The sequence below is a fragment of the Equus asinus genome, chromosome 12 (assembly GCF_041296235.1).
Source record: "Equus asinus isolate D_3611 breed Donkey chromosome 12, EquAss-T2T_v2, whole genome shotgun sequence".
In the NCBI taxonomy this organism is placed as follows: Eukaryota; Metazoa; Chordata; class Mammalia; order Perissodactyla; family Equidae; genus Equus; species Equus asinus.
The window spans coordinates 14,087,909-14,113,427 of record NC_091801.1 but is presented as its reverse complement, the minus strand read 5'-3'; the positions used below and the strand labels follow the sequence as shown (position 1 = coordinate 14,113,427).

The 25,519-nt window shown below is 39.7% G+C and overlaps 1 protein-coding gene across 3 annotated transcripts in view; it reads right to left on the bottom strand.

Moving 5' to 3' along the window:
- Positions 1-25,519, bottom strand: part of TRPA1 (transient receptor potential cation channel subfamily A member 1) — a 62,436-nt gene that overhangs the window by 4,575 nt on the left and 32,342 nt on the right. For all 3 annotated transcript variants that reach the window (XM_070481082.1, XM_014853775.3, XM_070481084.1), the window contains 15 exons: positions 24,813-24,913; positions 23,658-23,827; positions 23,408-23,572; positions 21,727-21,841; positions 20,639-20,805; positions 18,927-19,020; positions 15,888-15,947; positions 15,248-15,346; positions 12,604-12,674; positions 11,602-11,764; positions 10,599-10,688; positions 8,595-8,764; positions 6,846-6,975; positions 6,261-6,443; positions 2,855-2,923 (listed from right to left, as the gene is read on the bottom strand). In XM_070481082.1, the coding sequence (XP_070337183.1) occupies positions 2,855-2,923; positions 6,261-6,443; positions 6,846-6,975; positions 8,595-8,764; positions 10,599-10,688; positions 11,602-11,764; positions 12,604-12,674; positions 15,248-15,346; positions 15,888-15,947; positions 18,927-19,020; positions 20,639-20,805; positions 21,727-21,841; positions 23,408-23,572; positions 23,658-23,827; positions 24,813-24,913 (1,847 nt within the window). The remainder of the gene's footprint in view (positions 1-2,854; positions 2,924-6,260; positions 6,444-6,845; positions 6,976-8,594; positions 8,765-10,598; positions 10,689-11,601; positions 11,765-12,603; positions 12,675-15,247; positions 15,347-15,887; positions 15,948-18,926; positions 19,021-20,638; positions 20,806-21,726; positions 21,842-23,407; positions 23,573-23,657; positions 23,828-24,812; positions 24,914-25,519) is intronic.

Genomic DNA, 25,519 nt, shown 5'->3' with positions numbered 1-25,519 from the left:
ATTCTCTGCCCAGGAGCTGCCAGACTTCCTCTCTCAAACATGGTCCTGGGGGAGGATGGCAAGCAAAGCCTCAAGTCCAATCAGAGTGGGTCTGATGAGACCCACTGAATGTGGCTCGTCTGGGCTAAGGGAGCAGCTTCCCCTCCGCTAACGGGCGGGTTCCACGGTGAAGGGGAAGGTGCCCTCTGTGGGTTTCCTTTTGTCATTTGCAGCGGGTACATAAAAGTTTGTGGAGTGTCTCCAGCTTCCAGCTTGTGCTGGAAAGGGGGGGGCACCAATGTTAAAAACAAACAACTTTAAGCCCCTCAAAATAGTCACAACTCCTGTCCTTGAGGAACTGATAGTCTGCTTAATGAATACACCTCCCAGCATAAGCCATCCCAGTGACCCTTCTCTCTCCACTCTCATTTGAGATGATGTTGTTTGCAAACCAAATGTCCCTTTATGAAATGCTACCCATCCCCTTACATCCCTGGTTCTGTTGTGGGCTCAGACTTAGGTTGTAAGTCTGATGTACAGAGTTGTACATGGATGTAGAGTTGCTTAAAAAACAGCCCAGGGGCAATAGGAGAAAGGCTTCCTGGTTTTTCTAGTCAATGCTGGTTTTGTTCTTTTTTTTTTGAGGAAGACTAGCCCTGAGCTAACTACTGCCAGTCCTCCTCTTTTTGCTGAGGAAGCCTGGCCCTGAGCTAACATCCGTGCCCATCTTCCTCTACTTTTTACGTGGGACGCTTACCACAGCACGGCATGCCAAGTGGTGCCATGTCCGCGCCCAGGATCCGAACCGGCGAACCCCGGGCCGCCGAGAAGCGGAACGTGCAAACTTAATCGCTGTGCCACCGGGCCGGCCCCAAGTCAATGCTGTTCTTGATCCAAAACAGGACAGATAACATGGGAGGACTTGCTTTGCCCACTTCCTTTATAGGCCTTTGTGCTGCTTGGTTTCAGGGAGCAGAGCAAACCTAATATAGCACTGTGCTTTCAAATCAACTGCACTGACACTGTCGTTTAGCGGGCTTCCCCCCAGACATCTGATCTACTGCTGTTGCTTACATTGTCCTTTTTCTTTACTTTTCCTGGTATTTTCAAGAGTTATTAGTTACGAAGTTCTGCTGATGTGCCTGCCAAGAAGCTTACATGTCTCTTCTCTCCTCACCCAGCTACCTGCAGTCCTACACTCCATCTCTCTTAAGGTAATAACCACTCACTGGCTCCTCCCTCCTCCACTTTGAGTCTGTTCCCATTCTTTAGAAGGACTCACAAGAACTTTCCACTCACTAACAAAATGACTTGAAGTGCTTCATCATTTCCTGCCCTTTCTTCCAAAGCTAAGGCTTTTGTTTGCCTGCTGTTTTTGAATAAAGCCTTCGATCACTGGATCAGCCTTATTGCACCCTAACGAGCCATCCTTCCAGCCCAGGGGGCCCTGTCACACCTCCTTAGGCTTTTCCTCTTGTTCTGCCTTTGGCCGTTTGCTCCTGCTGGGTCCCTCCTTTCTGGAATGGCCTCTCTGCTTTCAAAATCCCACCACCTTTCAATGCCCGGTTCACATCCCAACGCTTTCATATAGCAGTTCCTTAATTATTTTGCATTTATTTTCTGTACGTGACATTTTAACTATTTAATGCACATATCTTCATTCTTTAATGTTCCCAGCTCTCTGTATAATAGACAGTTTAGTCACAGACGTAGAGGTTAGAGATGCTTCTAAATTTTGATATTTTATTCTCTGAATGTTTAGTTGGTGTGCTCTCTAATTAGATTTATTTTACTTGTCATAGTCAAAGATCACATCTCTGTAATTTCTCTGAGGTCTCATGCTAAGTTGTGCTGTGCTTTGCATATACCATGCACAGGAGCATTTTTAAAAATAAATATATGCTAAGGTATTGCTGAATGAGTAACAGAGAAGAAGGTAGAGTAACAAAGAAAAGTGAAGAGAAAAGAGCAAGTTACACCTTAGCATGGATTTTTCTTTCTTTTGATCAGACCTAAGTTTCCAAATGCACACATTCAACTGGTCAGCAGATATTTTTGAAGCATCAAATTTGAAATTTAAAGACAATGCAATTAAGAGCATACAAATAGCTTGGTGTTGTGTAACAAGAAACTATCTCACATGGTTCAACAGCCAAGGACCTATCCAGAAACCTTTGACTCTAGCAAATTTTACATCAAATTATCTAGAAAAATTTGAGGGATGTCACAAGGGTGCAAAACCTCATGGATGAAGTTAAAAGTTCAGTATGACACTCACTGTGGGGACATTGTAAGTCTGTGCCCAGAATATCAAGAACTCCTTCGAGCAGTTAGGCTATGACAAGACAGACTACACACACCCGTGATGTTCTTGGTCCAGCAGCTACCTACCTGGTTGACCACATGCTGCTGTAAAAAGAGGCTCAAGGGGCCAGCCTGGTGGCGAAGTGGTTAAGTTCACATGCTCCACTTTGGCAGCCCAGGGTTTGCGGGTTCAGATCCCAGGCACAGACCTACACACTGCTCGTCAAGCCATGCTGTGGCAACGTCCCACATACAAAATAGAGGAAGATTGGCACAGATATTAGCTCAGAGACAATCTTCCTCAAGCAAAAAAGAGGAAGATTTGGCAATGGATATTAGCTCAGGGACAATCTTCCTCACCAAAAAAAATAAGAGGCTAAGGAAATTTCTGTCATCAATTTTGATTCTCTGACTACAGCACGGAACATGCACAACAGGCACCGTATGCTGCTTCTCAGTATTGGAAAATGCCAGTATTAAATAAATGAGTTCTCAGAAATCAGCTATTCTTACACATGAATAATTAGGGTGGTGCTAATTTCAATAAGTTTTAAATAAATACAATACTTACCTGCATAGCAATCCTCTTCAACAATGCATGCTTCTGGACCTCAGCAATGTCACCAACAGCCAAACCAATCTGAAGCACAACACAGAGTCACTGTCAGTTTAATGGCTCCCCTAAGCGTGCAGTAAGGTCTCTCTGTCTACACTGAGGGAGTGGGCAGCTAATTGCTTAGCAGTGGCCTCAAAACGCTTTGCTAACACATCTTACAGAAGACTGCAAAGCCTATACACCTTTGCAACAGGGATGGCCACATTGGTGGGTCCAGTAATCTGAAGCATAGTCATGAAAAATTATAACACATGGATTACTCTGAAATCCATTTTAATTAAAAATAAAAAGATGTTATTTTTGGAGAGGACAGCGATGATGTGATATCAAATGCAATTGGTGTAGGCAGGCAACATGGCTGCAAACCCCAGGAGTTTAGCATCTGAGGTGAACAAGAGTGACAACAACACGGAAGAGTTAAAACATTACACTGAGGCAATGAAGGACTTTCTATCTCACATATGTTTGGCAGACAAAGGTACACATCAGGGGTGGGTGAGACTCTGGTAAAAAAAAAACTCCATGTAGAAATTCATGGTGGATAGCGTGGGGTGGGGGGAAGCTGTCAGCTCAGTTCCACTCAATGAGCTCACACGCGCTCACTCTTTCACTGTGTGTTCCACACTCAGCACTGTCTACGCTGAGCCAGCCTCCTGTGTGCTGCACCAGAGAGAAGCTAGTGCCTGCTCTCAAGGAGCTCAAAGTCAAGGAAACTCCACAAGACAAGGGCGCTGTCGGTCCAGGTCACCACTGTATACCCAGTGCTTAGAACACATCAGGACACATAGTAGGTACACAAAATAGCCGCTGAAGGAGAGAATGGTGAAAGAGTATGTTCTAAGGTGTGCAAATTAGCACTGAAAACCATATATAGCAGCAAGTCGGTTTTATTTGGCAGGATAATGTTTTTGGCTTTTTAACTCGCAAGCCTTGAGATGGGCATGCTCTCTACATCAGCCCCCATCAAAACCAACTGTCCTATAACTCCTGCTGGGTATAGTGAAGAGACTTGCCTGGGCTCTGAAGATGTCTGGGCTTGTGAGTCAAAGAATGGATCAATCATTACTAGTTAATAGTAGCTAACGTTTATTGAAGCCAGCCCGGTGGTCTACTGGTTAAGATTTGGTGCTCTTACTGCCGCGGCCTGGGTTCATTTCCTGGTCAGGGAACCACAGCAGCCATCTGTCGGTTGTCACACTGTGGCGGCTATGTGTTGCTGTGATGCTGAAAGCTATGCCACTGCTATGTCAAATACCAGCAGTGTCACCCATGGTGGACAGTGTTCAGTGGGGCTTCCAGACTAGGAAGAAGGACTTGGACACTCACATCCGAAAAAACTGGCCATGAAAACCCTATGAACAGTAGCAGAGCATTGTCTGATACAGTGTCAGAAGGTGAGAGGATGGCGCAAAAAGACCGGGCAGGGTTTGCTCTGTGTAGACAGGGCGCTAGGAGTCAGAATTGACTTAATGGCACTAAAAACAACAACAAATATTTATTGAATGATTATGATGTGCCAAGCACTGTTTTAAGTGCTTTTAAGCTCATTTCATCCCCTCAACAACCTAGGAAGTAGGTTTTGTTATTATCTTTCTTTGATTTGTGTCCTCCAAACTATAATAACAAAAGGAAGGGGCATCCGATTCAGACTGGGGTGACTCGGGTGGGGGGAGCTGGTTAGCAAAGTCTGCCCAGGACAGAGGGTGCTTGAGCTGAGTGTTTAAAGCTTAGAAAGAATTAACCCAAGGAGGGAGGGCTTTCCAGGAAAAGGAACAGCCTGTGCAGAGCCCAGGAGGCAGGAAGGAAAGCCTGGCACACCCAGGTCACACGTGGTCACGTCTGGGCGAGTCCTGAGAACAGTGGGGAGCTAGCTGGGTGAGCTCTGGGTAACATCCAGATCACAAGGCCCCTTGCATGCTATGCTGACGGGTTTAGACTGGACTAAAGCTTTTGAAGAGTTATAGAAAAAAACATGAAATAGCCACTGATGGGCCCTGCTTTTCATTACCAGAATGTCACTATGGTGACAATTTGCAGGAAGGATTAGGTGGAAGAGTGAGACGAGATAGAGAGACTCTTCAGTCTACTGCAGCGGCAATATGGGTGAGGAACCCGGAGCGTGCGTGCCAACCGGAAGGCGGTTTATGAGGCAAACGTTTATTGGAAGAACTGAGGAGGAGGGGGTGGGTGGATCGAGAATATCTTCCAGTGATCTGAGTCAGATGACTAGGAAGTGCTGCTGAGAGGCAGCAGCAGAGTTTGAAGGAAAGATAACACTGTCAGTCTTGGCTCTGTTGCGTTTGGTTTTTCTTTGGATTATGCAGGTACAGATGCTCAACGGGTCCGGGAAACGCGGATCCTGAGTATTGCACCAATCTGTACTACTGCTATGCCAAATTCCCTTCTAGATAATTATCTTCCAAAACATAAGAGATTCTAAGAGAAGAACGTAGGCTTTATGTCATTCTTTTTTTGCTGAGGAAGATTAGCCCTGAGCTAACATCTGTGGCAATCTTCCTCCACTTTATATGTAGGTCTCTGCCACAGCATGGCTGACAAGTGGTGTAGGTCTGCATCTGGGATCCAAACCCATGAACCCAGGCCACCAAGCAGTGTGCTGAACTTCACCACTATACCACAGGGCTGGCCCCTTTATGTCATTCTTTATTATTCTTGGTCCTATCTTTTATTTTATTTTTCTTGGTCACCAAGAAGGGCATGTTCTTGTCAGCTGAGGGTGTCCAGCCTTTGACTGGTTTAGAGGGGCACCTGAGTGCCAGAGATGCCCTCTGCATGAGAGGCTCCTCCCCACTTGAATCTCTGGTCAATGAGGAATTTCAGGGCAGAGATGAGGTTTTAATCCTTCACTCATGAAGGTTTCTGCCTCACCTTTGACCCCAACCTCAAAGCAGCACACACCATTCATCTTTATTTCCTTCTTCTGCTTTGTGGTTCTTCACAGCATTTATCACCCCCATGACACCATGCTACATATTTAGTTGTTTACTACTTAGCTCCTTGACCAGTTTATAACCATGTAAGGGCTGGGTATTGATCTGTTTTGTTCACCACTGTTTCCCAGCACCTGGACCAGTATCTGGCATTTAGTAGATTCTTGATAAGTATTTGCCAAGTGAATGCATTTTTGCATCCTCTGTGCCTCATGCCATGCCTGGCACACCCCCAGTACTAAATGAATGCTGAATGAATGAATTGTATAGCAGTCCATTTTTTCCTTCATGGAGGGAGATTAAAGAGGCAAATAAAAATAAATTAAAATGAATTTAAAAAAAAGGATAATTATCATTACTAAATGCCCCAAATGATCAAGAAACAGAAGATACGAGGATAGATTACTTACAAGTAAATTCATGAGGACAATTGGGACAAACATTGTGAAGGCAATAAGTTGTACAAAGGACAGAAATGGATATGCCAATTCATTTCTCAAAAACGGTTCTAGGAAGGCATCACGATAGTTGATGTCTCCCAACATCATGCTGAAGGTCTGCATGATAGAAAGCGGTGGAGAGCTGAAGGCATCCTGAGAAAAGACGGCAAGACAAAAATGAAACGCAAAATGCATGCAATGAAAAACTGCTTCCTGGAGAGAAAAATGGTAAAAATCATATTTAAAATATTTCTAAAAGTCATAGGACTATCACTGAAATATGGTGACAAGAACTACCAAGAAACTGGTGGTAAAGTCATCAAAAAGATCTTCTCTGCACATGTAACGAATTGTCGTGCATTATACATAATGACTTTTTTTCATTGTCAAAAAGTTCTAGTAAGACTATACTTTTTCCTGGTATTATATCAGGTAAATATAGTATTAACATATTGTTAGGTTACTATTCATTTTCTAGGCCATTAATATTTCAGTATAAATATATATTCCTGATATTCACAGCAACCAAATCAACTACTGATGTAACTGCCTCACCTGGACACTCAGGAGGACGTAAAAGCTGAGTCCAAAAGCCAGAAGAAGGAAGATAAACACGACCGTGGACCTCAACAAAGTTTTCATAATTACCTCCAACATAACGATGAAAATGCCACAATTTTCAAATCTAGGAAAATTTTAAGAATTAAACTACTTATTCACTTTTCTGGTCAAACTGTATTTCACTCAGTGTCAATATTTATCATGCACGAGGTACCAGGTTTCACAGATGAAATAATTGAGGCCTCCTCTCAAAAGGAGCCACAAGAATTCATGAATAGCCAAGTCTAATTTTCAAGCTGTTCATCAAAGTGTTTTGTTTCTTCCTCTCTCCCGCTTCTCGTTAATGTTTCTCTTTAATTGTTTTACCACTTGACCACTGGACATTACTTCCACCAAAGTAGGAGAGAAAAATCATAGCTTCCCAATATCAAAGATAATGCTGCCAAATGCCTCATAAAGGGGTTAGAGGTGAGTTGTGTGATGTGTCCTGTGGGGATTGTTTGAATGAGCTCATGTGCCCGAAGGCTCCTATCACAGGGCACATACTTATGATTTACCTTCCCCATCCTCAGCTTCCTGAGGTTTGCTTTTCCTCCCCCAGGAACCTACATTGTGAAATGTTTGAGTCGTAGATAATGGGTGTGTCATCTGGCCACTAAGTCATACTTTTCCTCTGGCAAAGACAACTTGTTAAAAGGGTAGTCATAAGATTTTAAAGCTGAAAGGGACTTCAGAGGTCTCAGAAACTAAACTCTCAGAGATGTCCCGTAACTTGCTCAGGTCACTGATAATGACAAAGCTGAGAGTGGCAGTGCCTGGAGCTGTCTTGAAGCCCCTTGACTTCCAGGCCACTGCTCTTCCCACCATATCATGTCCCTTCCAAGGGGCTGGGCTCAACCCCACAGCATTGTGTGACAACACAGCAAGGCAGATGCTACAGTGGGAGAAACATGGTCCCTGAAGTTGACAAGACTTTGGTAAAATGTCTACGTCTTGACTTACTAGCTGGGATCTTGGGCAAGTTCCTTAACTCAGTGCTTCAGCTTCTTCTTTTATACACTGCGAGTACTAACATTCACCTCTTGTTATTGTAAAGATTATATGAAGTAACATTTATTTCAGCATGAGCAATTGTGGGAGGGAGGAGTGCTTAGCCCTTTTTCCCCTCGAAAGTTAGATCCTTTGGGGTAAATTCTTCTCTTCTATCATTATTATTCCCCACACCTATCACTTCATTTTGATTGTTTTAATCTAAAGTAAATGCTTACCCAATAACACAGGTAAAAGCAGAATAGCCAACACTTTTATTCCTATTTCCTCTCCACATTTAACTTGGATTTGCCTAGACCAATGGTTCTTGACCTGGGGTCGTTGTGCTACACGGAGTATATTTGGCAATATCTGGAGATGTTTTTTGTTGTCACACTGATGTTGGGGAGTTACTACTGGCATCTAATAGGTAGAGGCCAGGGATGCTGCTAAACATTCTACAGTGCACAGGATAGCACCCCACAACAAAGAATTATCCGGTCCCAAATTTCAGTAGTGCCACGGCTGAGAAACCCTGGTCTACACTCTGAACTCCAAACCTCCCTCTCGTTTTCCTTCACAGTAGCAGACCTTCAGAGTCTAAAGCAATTGGAGAAGGAGTAAGCCAGTTAGAAATCTATGGCACTCATAATAGTTCTTCTTTTGATATCAAAAATGCCTAAAAGATATAGAAGTCATTCAAGCTGGTTTTACCTCTGAAGATACATTAAGAAGTTCATCCAGTAGAAAAATATAGCGATTGCTCCACATTGCCACTGCACATGAGCTGGGATACCAACGAACAAGGGGGATACGAAAATGATGCTTGTTGTGTAAATCATCCAGTCAAGTACATTGTTAAATTCCAAAAAGTAATTCTTTTTCTAGGGTTGAAAAGAATGAAGAATTACCACCTGTAGACACCGAGACCTGGCATCTTATGGATGGTTATACATATGTAACCAGTAACAACATTTTTCTGGCATTGCAGCTGGAAAGAAGTTTAGGACCAAGGGGCCGGCTCCTGCCATCCTGGACCAAACTTAGAGCCCTGTGTACGGATCAGTGTTGGAAATGGCCCAGCCATTGACCTGGCACTTTGGGAGTCTGATGCCTATGGAAATCCTACAAGTTTCTGGGCCTTCCCCATAGAGTCCCCTCCATCTTAAGGAAACTCCTGGAGGCCTACAAGTTACTTTAGTAATTCCTTTCTGTCTCTATAGGGAGATGCATGTGGATCTCTCAGGATACAAATGAACTAAAGCTGCTTCTAAGGAGGTTTGAGACCTGTGATAAAATTTAATCACCATAATAATTTAGTGTCATTTCCTATTCTTTTCTTTCTTTTTTTTTTTTTTTGTTGAGGAAGATTAGCCCTGAGCTAACTGCTGGCAATCCTCCTCTTTTGTTTTTTGTTTTTTTGCTGAGGAAGACTGGCCTCAGCTAACATCCATGCCCATCTTCCTCTACTTTATATGTGTGACACCTACCACAGCATGGCGTGCCAAGCAGTGCCATGTCAGCACCCGGGATCCAAACCGGCAAACCCCGGGCCACCAAAGTGGAATGTATGCACTTAACTGCTGCACCACTGGGCCGGCCCCATCATTTCCTATTCTTAAAGATGTCATGTTTGGGACATTAAATTTCCTGCAGACCATTTAAATTTCAGTAAGAAAATGTGGAGACCAAATCTGAGAGAGAAATCTTATAACTTTATAGTTCAATTTAGACTATAATCTGCAATTCTCATTTTAAGAAAATGAAAATAATGATGAGAGATTAAATAATATGCCCTAAATATTTAAGGTACAATGGAACAATACAGTCTAACAGTCAGAATTGTGACAAGTTACTGAAAGTATATATATAAAAGTACTTATAACATATAATATCAAACAAATGCAAAACACTGTTATCATCATCAACATTCTTTAATGCAAATATTCATGTGGTTATACTATCTAACAAAGTAAATTTTTACAGAATATGAGGTGCTGTATAAAAGGTATATGGCTTATACAAAATAACATCCACAAAAAAACACACCAACAAATGAATAATAAAAGACTTTAAGCCTCCATACCGAGAAATAAAAGATTGATGCCATTTACCAACCAAAGCAAGGATCTGCAGATAATTGACATAATTCTTACGTCTGACCCGAACCTGGGTTGCCCACTTAAAAAAAGAGTATAAAGTAAAAATTATGCTATAAAATGTTCCCAAATTTTATTATAACTTGAAATGTTATCCAATAAAGAAAAGGAATTTTCTGTTAGAAAAGGAATTCAAAGAAAGGCCTGTTTGAAATGGAGTCTTGGGCCAATCAGTTCTTTTATAAACATTGACATTCAAAATTATCAACCAAAATCTAACTGTTATGTTAGCAAAATATTAAACTGATATAGGAGAAAACACAGAAAAGTTATTCATAAGCTCATTTGTAGCTGGGCAGACCCATATGGACTAGTAAAATGGGAACATCTCTGCCTCAAATATGTTAAATTAAATAAGCACCATCCAGTGCACGGACCTTATGTAAAATCATGCGATTTCTACATTTGGAAAAGTTTATGCTTGGTATTTCCAATCAATACATTCATCAAGATACGTGATTTTATTGACATATATTATTTCAATAATAGTTTAGCAACTAATTTATGTTCTGCATATTAAAATATTTGCAACTTCAGAGATATAAAATGTTTTGTGTACCTGTTGGAAAATTTGCGCCACTTCTTTGCAATATCCAAATATACTTGATAAAAATACTAAAATCATGCAAACTTTTATAGAATATGAATTCTGAAACAAAAAATGTATAAGACAGGCAGTTATGTGGGATGTAAAAATAAAACAACAATTTAATTTTTTCATAATTTCCACTTTACATATTTATTTTTCCTTTTGCTTCATTTCTATGCACTGTCCATGTTTGCTTTAAAGACAAAACTACTGTGATGTCGATATAAAGATGACACATACTTATTTCATAATGTCCTTATTAAGAGAGGGTCAAAAATTGCCATTTGAGGTGACAAACGGCAACTAGACTTTTGATGGTAAACACAATGTAATATACAGAGAAGTCAAAATATAATGACATACACCTCAAGTTTATATAATGTTATATACCAAAGCCACCTCAATAAAAAAAACTGCCAATTGAATTCTAAAGGAATATGAACTTATAGACCCACATAAAAATTTTTTTATTGTGGTCAAATACACATAAAATTTACCATTTTAAAAGTTTTATATTTTACATGTACATTTTATAATGTACAATTCTGTGGCATTTAATACTTTCTGAATGTTACATGACCATCACCACTATCTAGTTCCATAGCTTTTTCATCAACCCAACCAGAAATCCTGTGTCTACTGTCACTATCCTCTCCCTGTAACCCTTGCAACCACAAATCTGCTTTCTTGTAGACCAATTTTAAACTTTTATACCTCCACATTCAAGCTAGCATCTCATACATGTCAATTCATTTTAAATTAGTTTACAAATTCATTTATTGACCTATTTATTTATATTCCCTCTCATTCCGCAAAGAATTTTAGGAGAAACTGCCACCATATATGAATTCTATAGGCTATTTGTAATAATCAAAGTCTTGATATTTCAGATTTATTATGGGATTCGTATTCCTAAGGAAAAAAACACATTTTTGATAATCCTCTATTTTAAGAAGTTGAAATTTGAAAATACCTTGGTGTCTAACATTTCTGAATGATCACTAGTTTCATTGATGATTCCAGTTGAATTGAAAGCCATACCTGGCTTTATGTTGACAACAAGTAAGGTCATAGGTATGAGACCAAGACAGTAAGATCCTAGGTTCATAAGATGGGCTCTAAACCCATAAGCCATCCTATAAAAAATAAGCAAACCATAACTGAGTATTTCAACCAAAAATATTTACTTACGATACCTGTTGAAAAAGTAGGTATAATGTCTCTCAGTAATCTATTCAGTAAATTGACTCAATTTAGAAACAAGATCTTTGAATTCACCTTTTTCATTTTCAGAAAAGCAATCTTGGGGCTGGCCCCGTGGCTGCGTGGTTAAGTTCACACGCTTCATTTTGGTGGCCTGGGGTTTGCCAGTTCAGATCCTGGGCACGGACCTACACACCACTCAAGCCATGCTGTGGCAGCGTCCCACATAGAAGAACTAGAATGACCTATAACTAGGATATACAATTATGTACTGGGACTTTGGGGAGGAAAAAAACAAAAGAGGAAGATTGGCAACAGGTGTTAGCTCAGGGCCAATCTTCCCCACCAAAAAGCCATACTTAAAAGAAAAAAAAAGACAAGAAAAGGAATCTCAACTTCCAAGAAAATCATGACTTATTTAAAATCTCACCAATTAATGGAAGAGCAGAGATTTAGCTCACACCTTCTGACTCCAAGTTGAGTGCTCTTCCCAGGAACACACCTTCTCACTTCATTGTCTGCTACACTGCAGGGCCCACGAATGCTTCTTCATGATTTATACAATGATTCCCCCCAGATATTTCATTTAATATCAAAAATAAATGATGCATTTTTAATATCAAATTTTCCTTTGACACATTTCTTTTTCAAAGTGTAAAATATTAAAATAATAAAATCTAAAACATTAAAATACCATGAAAACAATTCTTTAGAAGACTTTCAATAAATTTAATGAGGCCATCACTAAAAAGAAATGCTCCTTAATACTCACCATTTCATAAGTAAATATTCTCTACACACAGGATGGTTGAGAAGCTCTATGCGGTTATGTTGTACCATTGTCTGAGAAATAAGGAAAGATCAATAAAAATACAATCATATTAAACTAGTAAGTATAAACTAAGTTTTTGTTTGCTTGTTTTATAACTTTATTTTGATATTATAAAAGTAACACTTATTTAAGACTATTTGAAAAATCAAAAATTATATCAAGAATATAGTTTTTAAAAAACAGTTGAGAGAATCATTTTATACAGAGGCAAGTATTTGATTCAGTATGTTTGATTTCAGTTTCTCACTAGTTGAGACAGATAAGCTTTTTAATCTTACACAAAGTTACAACTGGGAAGGACGGTAAAGATAAAGCAGCAAGGGCTACCCCCTTGTTCTTTCCTTGAAGAAACTCAGGCTTATCTTTCTAGAAGGGTTTAAAATAATAGAGTACTCAGAAACAGTAGTTAAATTAGCCTGTAGATTATAGGTTTTCATGAGTTATTTGGAACTACTAGTGTTTATTTCAAAATTAATTTTTAATTATTCAAAACATACAGAGAGAGAGGGATGTCAGCAAGATGGTGGAATAGGAAGCCCCAAACCCTCTTCCCCCATAAAGGCAGGAGACATCAACTTAACAACAATACACAGATCGACGCCATTGTGAGAAATCCAGAAACCGGTCAAGAGGTTCCTGCACCCCAGGTGAGCCTGTAGCCAAGAAGAACCATGTCAAAGACAGGAGGGAAGTTCATGGCATGTACTGGCCACAGCCCCTCCCCCAGGACAGAGCAGCGAGATCAAGAGAAAACACCCAGCCTGGCTTCTTTCGAGGAGGGAAGGAGAAGAGTGGATATGTCCAATGTTCTAACCTTTTGGGGGGCTGCCCAAGGGATTGGTTTCTTCTGTTTTGTCTGAACCTAAACACGCACAGATCCATCTAGACTTCCAGACTTTTGTGCACAATAATTTCCTGTACCAGATCAGCTCTCCCTCCAGAAGAACCCCACTCAGCTCGCTTAGAACAAAGGTGAGGTTTGCCATGTTATTAAGACACTAGTCAACTGTGTGCCGACGTGTCGCCCACTGAGTAGTGTACTTATTCAAGTGAGCCCGTTTCTTATAATTACACTGAGTCTGTATTACATAGATTCTATTTCTTTTTAGATGCTACCAAAACTTTTACTTCCTCCTGTTCTCATTCTGGTGGTGGAGAAAATAAACCGTTTCTGATAGAAATTTAAATTACAATCTAAAGAAAAAACCTATATACATACACAAAAATTCTCTGAAGTCTGCTGCAGTGTTGTTACTTTTAGGTCACTGGGCTATTGAGTCTGAACTATAACAACAACTGCAAAATGTAACACACTCCAGGGGAGCTAAAAAGCTTTACATGGAGCAAATGTGAGAGTCAGCTGCCATCGCCAGCCTGTGGGCATAAAATCCACATGACTCTTCATCCTTTCCACTCCAAGTACTCAATAAGCCTTCCAGATTTCACTTTAGGTGATGGTTGGTACCATGATCTATACCAAAGGCTTCCATGTAGAGAAATGAATTCATTTAAGGTGGATGAAAATTTCTCATAGGGCTAGACCAGTGCTGTCCAATAGAACTTTCTGCAAGGATGGAAATGTTTGATATCTGTGCTGTTCAATATGAGAGCCATGAGCCACATAGGCTACTGAGCGCTTGAAATGTAGCCACTGCAAATGAAGAAATAAATTTTTAACTTTATTTAATTTTAATTAATTTTAATTTAAGTAGTCACATGTGGCTAATGGTTACCATATATATAGAAAGCACAGATCTACACCATACACCCCAATTTGCAAATCCAACCATTCAGTATGTTTTCTTTTACACGCACACAATTTTAATTTGTTGCCAATATTTATATAAGCCTAGGTTGCCATTCTCACATGACAACAATTTGTTGAATAAGTAGCTGCTGTCCTTTTAGACCAGGAGCCCATGTTCCTCATCTGTTAGCTGTTTCCTCTGCAGTTATTTGAGACCCCTGGGTTAGGCTGCAGGAGACCATCTGCATGGCTTTTATGGCCTCACAAGCTAGAAATGTAAATGTACTCTTTGGAATAAGGGCTGGTTTGGAGCAAGACTCTTGGAAAATCTGCGTCCATACTGTGCATTTAGGGTCTGCTTTCAGATTGGGTTCACTCTTCCAAAAGGATCGAACAGCTTCTAAAAGGTGAGCGTTTACCGTGGAACCCAGGGGTTGGCTGAACTTGGAAGCTATAACTGTGAAATGTCACCCCCTGCATTTTCCTGTGGTTTACACTGGAGGAAACTCTTACACGTGTGTCTATATTTAGGTGGTTGGAGGTGGGGAGCAAGTGCTGACTGTCAGCGTGTGTTGTCCACGGTTTATTGGATTCTGGGTTAGGGCAGGTTTAACATGACCATTAGGACTACAGTAATCAAGGGTGTGGAACTTTATCAGGACCAAATGATAGCAATTATAGAAAATGACTAAAAAACAAAGGGTTGGGACACATGGCAGACACAGACATAAAACTATAAACGTGGACTTCTCTCCAGGCCCCTTCCTGGAACTATTGTACTAAAACATCACAGCACTTGTGTAGAAACTACGTGGATAATGAAAACACTGGACTTACATTGAGGGCTGTAAGAGGCTCATATTTAATATTCTGGTCAGGTGTCACTTTTTTGGTGAATTCTAACGGACATTGAAGATATCTGAAATTATACTCGATCTGTGGGAGACATAATTTTTAAAAATTGCAGACTCATATAGGCCCCAAAAGTAGTTTCTGACAATCAAATACCCAAGTCTACAATTCTGCTGAAAATTAACTGATTCAAACAAAATTGGGTAATTTCACAGGAAGAAAAGTAAATTAAGTTACTGCATATTAGTTTCAAAAAAATAAATTTCCTAGAAGGCTGTTCTTCAATTGCGTTATAACTCATAGTCCTGGACAAAGAGGGATCCTCAAAAGATCACTTGGACCTTTTAGAAATTCAACCTTTCAGAACTTAGACCTCTTAGAACTACCCAAGAAAATGAAAAGGCTAGAAACAACCCTAAATAATGCTATTAGAAACCATTAAAATATTGGGGAGAACTGAAGATCTAAGGAAAAAGTTCCCTCACAAATAGATAATATAATAATATGACAAATGAAGACAATAATTACCATCTTTTGAAATGGTGGAACTCTAGTAACATTATTTTTAATATTTCTAAAAGAATTATAATAAAATCGCTTCAAATTATGATGATAATAAACTTACATGGTAGTCTCGGCAGGACTTGTCTTCTGTGGAGGGTATTATGCAGAAATCTAAAAGTACCTTGAAAGAGAAAAAATGGCGAAGATACTTTCTGCAATGATGGAAAAGGCAGGCGAAAAGAGACAGGATTCGATCCCACTTCTAAAATAACACCCAAGACACTCCCTTCCTCTTCCTTTGCTTCTTCCATCTCAGATAAACTATAATCCACAGCATTTGTGAACAAAATTTAAAATGGAAAATGTTACAACTACTACTTCATGCCTCAGAAATACCAAGTGATTCAGAAAAATACCATGCACTTGAGAATGAAACTGCATTTCCTAAAATTTGAGTAAGAAATATTCCACAGTTTTGCCTAAGACTTGGTATTTTTCTGGGCTTCTAGAGAATATGTAGATTATTGAGGATTCCTTTGCTCGTATCTTATAATGATAATTTACTGTCCCCGGGTGAGACCTTTCAGCTGAGCACTGGGTCTTTCTTTGCTCTAGGTCCCATCTCCTGTATTACTGGAGCCTGGAGTACTGTGTTTGCTGCTGGAGCTCGCTTGCCAAGCAACACGGACAAACTATTCATCCAGAGTGGCATGGACGGGATAGCGAGGGACAGATGTTATAAGGAGAAATATGGAAGGCCCTCTAGATGCATAACAAAGGAGAGAGCACTGAAGAGGTCATTAGAGCTGCTCCTAGGGTATGTGGAGACAAATATTTTTGAGGGCTCCCTGTCTACATAAGCAATTTGAGTCACCCCAAATCTGTGTGTTGGCACCTTTCTGGTGGCCCAAATTCATTATCTTGAGAAAGAAATACTGCCTAGCCAGGCTGCCCTCCTGGAACCGGATCTGGACACACGGCCCCAGATCATCCCATCAGTGTGCCCCCCAAGAGCTCCTGGGGCATCTGGTCAACCCCACCAGCAGGACACAAGGGTAGAGGGTTGGACAGTACCCCAAACGGAAGAAACAAGGACGCGGGCCCCACTGTGAAGGCACTGCTGTCCTGGCTGGTCTCAAGCACCAGAGGGATGTAAAAAATTTCACGAGGTCTCTGTTGGTGATCAGGCAGTGGTACTAGGGGTCATAACAGATATCATGAAAAGTAAAGACAAAACTGGTCAATAGTGCTGTACAACGCAGAACCAGAGAGGCAGGGCTGGCTGTGAGAGTTTGAGAGCTTTGTAATAATCACCACAGGCACAATAAAGGACAGGCTGCCCGGGGAGGGGGCAGGTACGGGGTCAGGGGTTATGTGAGTCATTCAAATGTGTGACATGAGGCTAAACTAAAAGATCTTTAAATTCTCCTATTTAAAAAAAACCTTCACAATACTAAAATAATATAAGGCCGTTACAGAAAACGAACTAGAAAATATATAGTAGCATAAAGAAGAAAAGAAACACCGATCATAATCCCACAACTGTGATAAGTGTTATTAACGTTTTGATATAAGTTCTTGACTTCTTTTCTATGTTTTCCGTATGTGCATATTTCTAGCATATATTTTTTACTACTACCAATAATGCTGCAAGAAACATCATCGTATATAAATCTGTGTATACCCCTGATTATTCATTAGGACAGATTCCAACAACTGCAATTACTGAGTAAGAAAGTCTGAGATCATTTTCAATCCTGGATATTTATGTGCCCTTTGACGAAACTTATTCACCTAAAATGCTAATCTATGAACTGGACTGGCTCCAATTTCCATTAGATATTTTAAAGAAAAAATGCACACGGAGAACTTAGCACATGCTAAATGCTTATTGAACCAATAAAAACAGTAAGTGTTAGTAGCAGTGGTACTAATAACCACATAAGTGGTATGAAAATAGTAGGACATATAATACGGGCCAAGCACTATCCTGCACACTTTTATGTATTTTACCTCTAATTTTTGTAATCACTTTGCAAAATCAGTTATCAGCATCATGTCTTAGAGATTTTGAAGAAAATAGAAAATAAAGCTCAGAGAGGTAACACGACTTGCCTAAAGCAGCACAGAAAAAGGCAGAGCCAGGACTAAATCCCAGGGCCACCAGGCTCCAAATCTGGACCTCTGTCTCTGGTGTCACTATGTCTCATGGCCTTCTCCGGTATTTGAATATAATTTTCCCTATGACTGGCATTCCAAGTCATTCCTCTTTTCTTGATTATTCCATGTCAGTCCCAATCCTCAAATCTCAACTTTCCCAAGAGGTCTTTTATCTGCATCCTTTAACACTCACGTGCTCAGCAGCGTGTGGGGGTTTCTCTTGTAGCAGGAGTCCAGCCATGTGCTGGGTACACATTCAGTCTAGCATAGAGAATCCCACATTCAGAGGCCCATAAGGACCAGGCGAGTAGTGTGAATGTCTGAACTGTGCCAGCCTTAAGAGCTCTTTCCCACTGTTCTTGAAATGTTGGATCTCCTGGGGCTAGCTTTTATCTTCACAGTTTGGATCAAGGCACATAGAGATACTCTCTGCTACAAGGAAAGCAATTACACAAGAATGACAATATGTGCCAACTAACGCTAGGCATTCGAGCTAAGTGAACAAGAGGAAGAGGTGGATGTGCTCTCCCAGCGAAAGGAAGCAGCTGCTTGTCACCCAGAGATTCCTGCCTTGTAAGAAGGTAGGCCAGTCACCAGACCTTCTCATTGCTAGAGGAAGCCAGCTACCTGGATCCTTAAGGGAAGCATCCTGGTTTTAAATGTTAACAACTAATGCAAACTTGAAGCAATAACACGCATGTCAAAAACACATCTAGAGGCTTTATTCAGCCAGCAACCACCATTAATAGTCTCTGCTCTAGACTCAGGTTATTTAAATAAAAAAATCTGTTGACCATATTTTCCCATACTCTACCTAACAATTAATAGGATTCTTTAATCGAAGTAGGTCCGTATTAAATATTTGTTGGATCACTTCCCTTATGGCCTATGGAAAACTAGAAGTTTTATTTAAAGAAGGAAATGACTGTTATTTGAGTTGTGATTACAACAATCAATCCTCATATTACATATTAGATGCAGTTTTGTTTGGGCAACTTACTTTCATGCATTCTGGGAGGTATTCTATCATTTCGATGGTTGGACATTTATTGCTTGGAGAATAATGACTGAAAGCTTTAAAGCAGTCTCCCCATCTGTAAAAAATATATATAATAACAATAAAACAAACACAAGTCTTAATCTTTCTGTTCTGCACAACAGCAAAACTACCAGTTGAAATTCCAGATTATATCTGTAGGAGAAACCTGAATTGGTTCCAGTGGAATCCATATGTGAACCACGATTAATCCATTACCAGGGTCTTTGTCCATTAATGGATATTAGAAATGTGGGCAAATTTTAGTATGCCTGTTATAATCACTGTTCTCTTTCTCTAAATGCCTTCTAAAGAAGGAAGTCTTTAACCTTCTTCTTCTCCTGAAATCATGAAATAGTAGGAGCTGGTCATGTTGGGGAGGTATATCCATATTCATATACAATCGCAACACAGTACTGGCACATGATACTTAACATTTAATCCATGTATATCTCCTATATTGAATTAAACTACAAAATAACACATTAAGTACATTAATAAGCATGGGTTCTGCCAGAACATCGCAGAGTCTGTCCCTTTCTTCCTTGCCATCCAGTTGGATGGGATGAGAAGATGTTTATGATGCCAAGGAGGAAATAAATCTACAACAGGAAGTGAAGAAGAGACCATCTACCTCCAAGATCCTAGCTATGTAATAGGAGACTAGTTCTAAAAACTATCCAGACAAATTTTCTGTTAACCCTACTGATAAAATCCGTCTAGAATGTCTGCATAACCAGTAGGAAACTTTTTGTTGCACACTTGCACTGACTAGTGTTTCAAAGGAACGATCAGCAGGAAAATCTTGAGACTGTCCATACTCAAAAACATAGGCTTGATCTGCCTTGATTATGAGATTGTTCACTTCTGTGTCCACTACTGGGTGATACTGGGCCCTTGTGCACATCTATCTGTGACTATGTAGAAAAGCTTATGTTCGAGAAGCAAGAGAAACTACCCTCCAACTTCATCATTCAAACTCCTGAGAGTATGATTTAAAAATCCACAACCACAAAAGATCACATGTTAAGGGAAATTCCATTGGATGGCACTAGTAACAACATGGATTTACCTTGGAGAATATTTTCACCAACATCGAGTTTGGGGGTTCTGTTGATAACAGAGTGTCAAGTTCAGGTAGGCAGGGTTTGCTTGACAAAGACCATGGTGCCAGACACAACACAAGCCTGAACTCCGTGAGTCTTACGAGAGTGCTACGAAGGTGGTCCATGCTCCCGTGATTTAGAAATGGAAACTGAAGATCAGAGAGCTTAAGCAACATGTCTGTTGTCACCCAAAGAGTTCATTAAAAATTTTATGTAGGGGACGGCCCAGTGGCATAGTGGCTAAGTTCATGCTCTCCAATTCAGTGGCCTGGGGCTTGCAGGTTCAGATCCCAAGTGCAGACCTACACACCATTCATCAAGCCACGCTGTGGTGGCATAGCTCAGGGGAAATCTTCCTCAAGCAAAAAAAGGAAGATTGGCAATAGATGTTAGTTTAGGGCCAATCTTCCTCACCGAAAAAAACCCAAAAAAAGTGTAAAGAACTGACCTTTAAACAATGTTGATTAAGAGCTGAAACTTATTCTTCTTCTCCTTCCGTTTCCCCTCAGCTTGTGAATCATCCTTCACGTCAGAGGGCACTAAATGACAGTAGACAGGAAGACAGCATACCTTTCGTTCCTGATGGTTGTAAGAACCACCTCCTTCCTCTTATTGTGAATTGCAACATGCAAAAAGGAGGCTTGTTGCTTGTTCAGGATGATGTCCGCCCTGTAGCTCAGGAGAAGTGCGACGGCTTTGGCGTGGCCTTCCTTTGCAGCGAAGTGAAGCGCGGTGTTCTTTTAGAGAAAACAGAAGACAGAAAATCCAGTGATGATGGCTAATCATCTAAGGCTGTTTTACCACTTTGTTTCATTGTTGAATTGCTTAAAAACAATTATTAACAAAGCTAACTATTTAGTACCAAAATACATAAAATTTTAAACTGGTGTTCAGAATCAAGCTTCAAAATAATGAGTTTATGGTTCAAACACTGTGTGTGTGCAGGGTGTGGGTGTGGGGGGGTCTCTGTGTGTATACCTGAATTCCAAGTGGCTTGTTTTGCTTTCTTTTTGCAGTGAGGTGATGCCACAAGGACAAAGGACAGGATTTCAGGGTAAGGATGTTGGAATGAACACAGAAGAAAATACTTCCAGGAGATTTATCATCTGGCAGAGCAGTGGTTTCCAGATTTGGGGTTTTCATGGGTTTTTAAAATTAAGAAAAAATCAGTGATTGCTATGTGGTTGCCAATCTTTAGTTTTGCCACATAAAGACATTTTAAAAGGCAGTTCCTCTCTATCATTTGTTGAAAGAATGTACATTTCAACGCTGGCTCTCCAAAAAGGAGAAAGAACTTCATAGCAGAATAAAGGGCAGTCCTTCAAATCAAATACACCGAGTTATATGAAGACTTACCCCTGCCCTCTTCATTTTTCTCCGTTCACTAGAGAGTGGGGAAAATTTTCTCATCAATCCACAGGGGCCTGTGGACCAGCCTCTGTGAGATTGAAGAGGTGTCTTCAACACGCACCACCCCCAACTCTTGGCATTCTCCTTATCCAGTTCCCCTCTTACTCACTCCTCACTCTAAGGGTCTGCATAGTAAGAATCCAATAAAAGACCATGAATGGGGCAAGGAAGGGAGGAGGGTGGCTAAGAAGAAGAGGAGGTTTCTCTATGCCAAGATTTCGGGGCGGTATGAGGAACACAGTACGCACCCCTTCTTCATCCAGCTGATCCGTGCACTTAAAGTTAGTGTCAAGAATGACCTTCATGGTCTGAGTGTACCCGCCCAAGGAGGCATGATGCAAAGCAGTCCAGCCATTGTGGTCACTGTTAAAGAGTTAAGAGAAGATGTGCGCATTCACTTTAGAGAGAAACGTGGGAAGGGAGGCCCCTTGGATCATTAATCTGAAAAGTGGTCTGATGGCAAAACAAAAGCATGTCTAAGTTGCTAAAGTTCTAGCAACAAAATATTTATCACATATTTATAACAAATGAGCTACCTTCAAGCCTAGTGGTCTCAAATGATCTACCTATAATGTGATTCACGTATTTTTTTAATTTAGCATATTAAAGTATTAAGGTATACAAAACATCATCAAAGACTTGGGGGTGGGTGAAACTAGAGTTAGCATGTCTGTGTCATAATACTTTCCTCAAGGCTGTAATGTACTTAAACACACTATTTTAAATCATGTTTCATTGTTTCACTGAACATTGTATCAAAAAATTTCCATGACGATGGTATTAGTTTTCCTGGCCACTAGTTATTGCTAATAGTAATATCATCTTAGAATACACGGCTTAGGGACTTAGCTTAGTGCCTCTTAGTCTTCTAAGAGTTCAGGTCTGAAGAGATCTCTCATCTGGGCTCTCAAAGATGCTTACTTAATCCCTTTGGAAAATGTTTGTCCTTTCTCACAGAAATTAAGATGCAAATACAATGAAGGCTTGTCATTTTTCCAAATTAGACATAGAAAAGAAAAAGTGTGACATCCTGACACAATTTAATTTCAGTGCTACTGAGCAACTGTTTCAGGGTGCAAGAGCCACCTTGCTATTTCAGTTACGAGGTAATTAAGCAACGACTCTCTGGCCTGGGTCCACTGGGGTCCCCTTTGCAGGTCTGCTGCCTTGTGATCCCTTGGAAGCAGGAAGGAACTGAGCAGAGCTCTCATTTCGCAGCTGCATCACTCCATTGCTGGGATTGGTACTCTGATGAAGAAATGTATTTGAACATCAGCCTAATGAGCTCTTTGCCGCCACCTTGGTGAAATTAGGGGCTAGTTCATCACACTTTTAGGAAACTCTTCTGAGTTTTCCTTTTCTCTTTACAAAGACGTCATTTAATTATGCCACGTTTTTATTATGCTTAATTATTTTAATTTGGTTTTGCTCCTAGTGTTAGAGTTCCTTTAAATATAATGAAATTCAGGAATTTTTTATGTCTCATGTTGCAGCTTAAAGGGAGCTTTTTTTTATGTCCATCACTCATTAGATTGAATGAAAAGGAGAGTCTTTGAATTTGTATGGGGTGTGTGTATGTACATGTTTTTCATCTGCATGAAAAGATGGTAGCGCCATGAAGTCAAATGTGAGGAACTGTATTACAAAGGTTCTGGGAACTCCTCTACACAAAGCCACTTATTCTGTGAGCTTGGACGAGGTCTTCAACTCTATACACCTCGATGTCTTCATTTATCAACTGGGAATAATACTGACTTCTCTTTCAATATTTGAGAAGTCATATATGTTCCGAGGATTAAATAAGATGGATAACGGTACTTAGCAAGATAGAAAGTTAGATGTCATAATCAAAAATAAAACAGAAAAACAACCTGAAAATGGCTAACTAATTAGAAAGAAGATGTAAATATTCCAATCATATATCCTCACCTGAGAAATAATGCACCTTTCTTCAGAAGAAGTTGAACTACTTTATCATGGCCATTTTTTGCAGCCAGGTGGAGAGGAGTCATTCCATGCAGGTCACCTTCATTCAAAAGCCTCGTGTCACTCATGTCTTGCAGGAGCCTCTGACAGGTGTTGATACGCCCATAACTTGAAAAATTTAGGTTTCATATTTTTAAAGCAAATATTCAACAGAAAGAAGACATGCTCATGTGTCACATAAACTGACCCTCACCTGGCTGCAAAATGTAGGGGTGACTTCTTATCTTTGCTCTTGGAGTGAATGGACACGTTAAAGCCAAGGAGGTTATTTACAGAGACAGGGACCCCCTGTCTGCATGCGTAATGTAGAGGGGTGCACCCATCGTCGTCTTCGTCCATGACCAGCTCTTTAATATGTTGCATCTATGGGAGAAAAATCAATAATCTAAATATAACTCTATCATGCTAACATAGTGTTTTCTAACTATTCTTTACAACAGTGTTTTCCAATAAAGGGCAAAACTATAAATAACCTAAAGGGTACTAGAGTAAAATAAATGTAGAGGATGGTGCACGCTCTGTCTCCCTATAATGAACATTACCACGTTAAAGGCTCTGAGAAATCCAAAGAGTAGGAAATGTACTTAACATTTTTAACCCAGCATTTCCCAAACGTATTTGACTGCACACCACTCCCCTCACCCCTTCACTTTTTTCCTCCAAAGAACACTTAAGAGTTTAATGCTAATGTGTTCTGTTCAGTGAAAGGGATGAGATGTTAAAATTAGTTTTACTTTATCTTTTATATGAATATTAAATAAGAAACAAATGGCAGATGAGCAGCTTAATCCAATCAATAAACAAACATATTTTAATTTTTGTTTAAAATAGCCAAATACAAATATATTTTTGATTCTTTATTAAAGATATTAACAATATTAAAACTATTTATTATAAAGATATGATGTACTTCAGATACACCTAATAGTCACTCAGGAACTACTGGTTGGTGAATATTATATGGAGATAATGTTTTCAAACCTGTCAACCAGTCAAGTCTATTGAGTAGCTTTTCTTAATTGATAATGCTAATTCACTCATTTACTTGGCTTTTCTACTGATACGCAATCCGTAAGGGTCAAAGAGTGAAGGAAAGCTGACTTCTTATGGATGGGGATATATACGAACCTCCTCTATAACCTGGAAAACTCAATCCCACTGTAATCTATTATCATCATCACACTTATCACCACTATGCTGTAAATAAATATTCAAATATGGCATCTTTATTTTTAAATAATTTTTAAATGCCAGAATCAGTCTGCATAATAGTAAAAGTCGTAACAAGCAAAATCACTTTACTCTTTGTTGAACCCAACTCAGTTTATAGAAATCTGGACATGTTTACCTGCATAAACTCAGGTCGCAAATTTTTTAATCCATAAGGTTGCTGTACAGTCAAATGCAAAAAATTACGTCCAAGATGATCTTTTATGTCTACACGGGCACCTAAAAAAAGGTACAATATAAATATAACTTCTACTCATTTATTTAAAGCATGGCCTATGGTGGATTTTCAATTTAAGAAAATAAACGATTTTTGACTTAAAACTTTGCCAAGCTTTAACTTACAGGAAACTTTACTTAGGTAAGAAAACTAAATATATTTAAAAATAGGTTTACTTTACAGAATGTGTGTGTGTGTCTGTGTAAGGGGGGTAGAGAATAGGTAATTTATTACATTAATTAATATAGGAGGTCTTACATTTTAAAGCATAAAATATAAAGACAGAGATTAAAGATCAAGCAAGAAGAGGGGATGATACATCTATTATTTGTTATCATCACATCGGCTTAGTATCTAAAATGGGGACAGTTACAGTACCTCCATCATATAGGATTAATCATTGAAAGAATGTAGAGAAAATGTTCAGCAAAATGCCTGGGACATAATAATTGCTTTATAAATGTTATCTATTGGTGTTCTGAAATTATCTTTTTAAGTATCACTCCCTTACTGGACTGAAAATTATTCTAGACATGAGAGGTATTCTATTTATCTTTGCATTCATCGTACCTGGCCCAAAGCCTAGCACATAATAAGTGATTAATAAA